Source organism: Penaeus monodon, chromosome 23 (genome assembly GCF_015228065.2).
Source record: "Penaeus monodon isolate SGIC_2016 chromosome 23, NSTDA_Pmon_1, whole genome shotgun sequence".
Taxonomy (NCBI): Eukaryota; Metazoa; Arthropoda; class Malacostraca; order Decapoda; family Penaeidae; genus Penaeus; species Penaeus monodon.
The window spans coordinates 38,209,615-38,210,011 of NC_051408.1; the positions used below are offsets into that span (position 1 = coordinate 38,209,615).

A 397-nucleotide genomic window follows, 5' to 3' on the forward strand; every position below is an offset into this window, starting at 1 on the left:
TGACAAAATCAACTTTGCAACGTAACTTCAGACTGATAAATTTTTTTGAGATCTTTGCCTAAACCCATAATACCTTCCCCACAGCTACCTTGAAATAACACAACTGCAGGTAGTCATAGGGTTTCCTCATATCGAAATCCTCCTCCACATTGCTCTCGACTACCCTATCCATCCTCGATCCAAAGACCGTCTTTTTGCACTTGACAATGCATAGGGTTGTCCGCACTGTCTTCTCGAAAAAGCGGTCCTGTTCTTGAAGCTTCTCCGAGAGCAATGACATGTTGCCTGTATCATTATGGCAGTCTTCTCGGCACCTGCGTGAGAAAGGATTCGGTGTGAAATGAGGGGGGAGGGGGGGTAGATTTTAGGTGAATATAGTCTTAGGGTGGATGGGTCG

At 45.6% G+C, this 397-nt stretch overlaps 1 protein-coding gene across 1 annotated transcript in view; it reads right to left on the minus strand.

Moving 5' to 3' along the window:
- The window catches only part of LOC119587995 (prolyl 3-hydroxylase 1-like), a gene marked incomplete in the record, with an annotated part of 17,669 nt that overhangs the window by 15,739 nt on the left and 1,533 nt on the right, over positions 1–397 (minus strand). Inside the window, 1 exon segment of the mRNA XM_037936716.1 lies at positions 89–314. Within this exon segment, the coding sequence (XP_037792644.1) occupies positions 89–314 (226 nt within the window).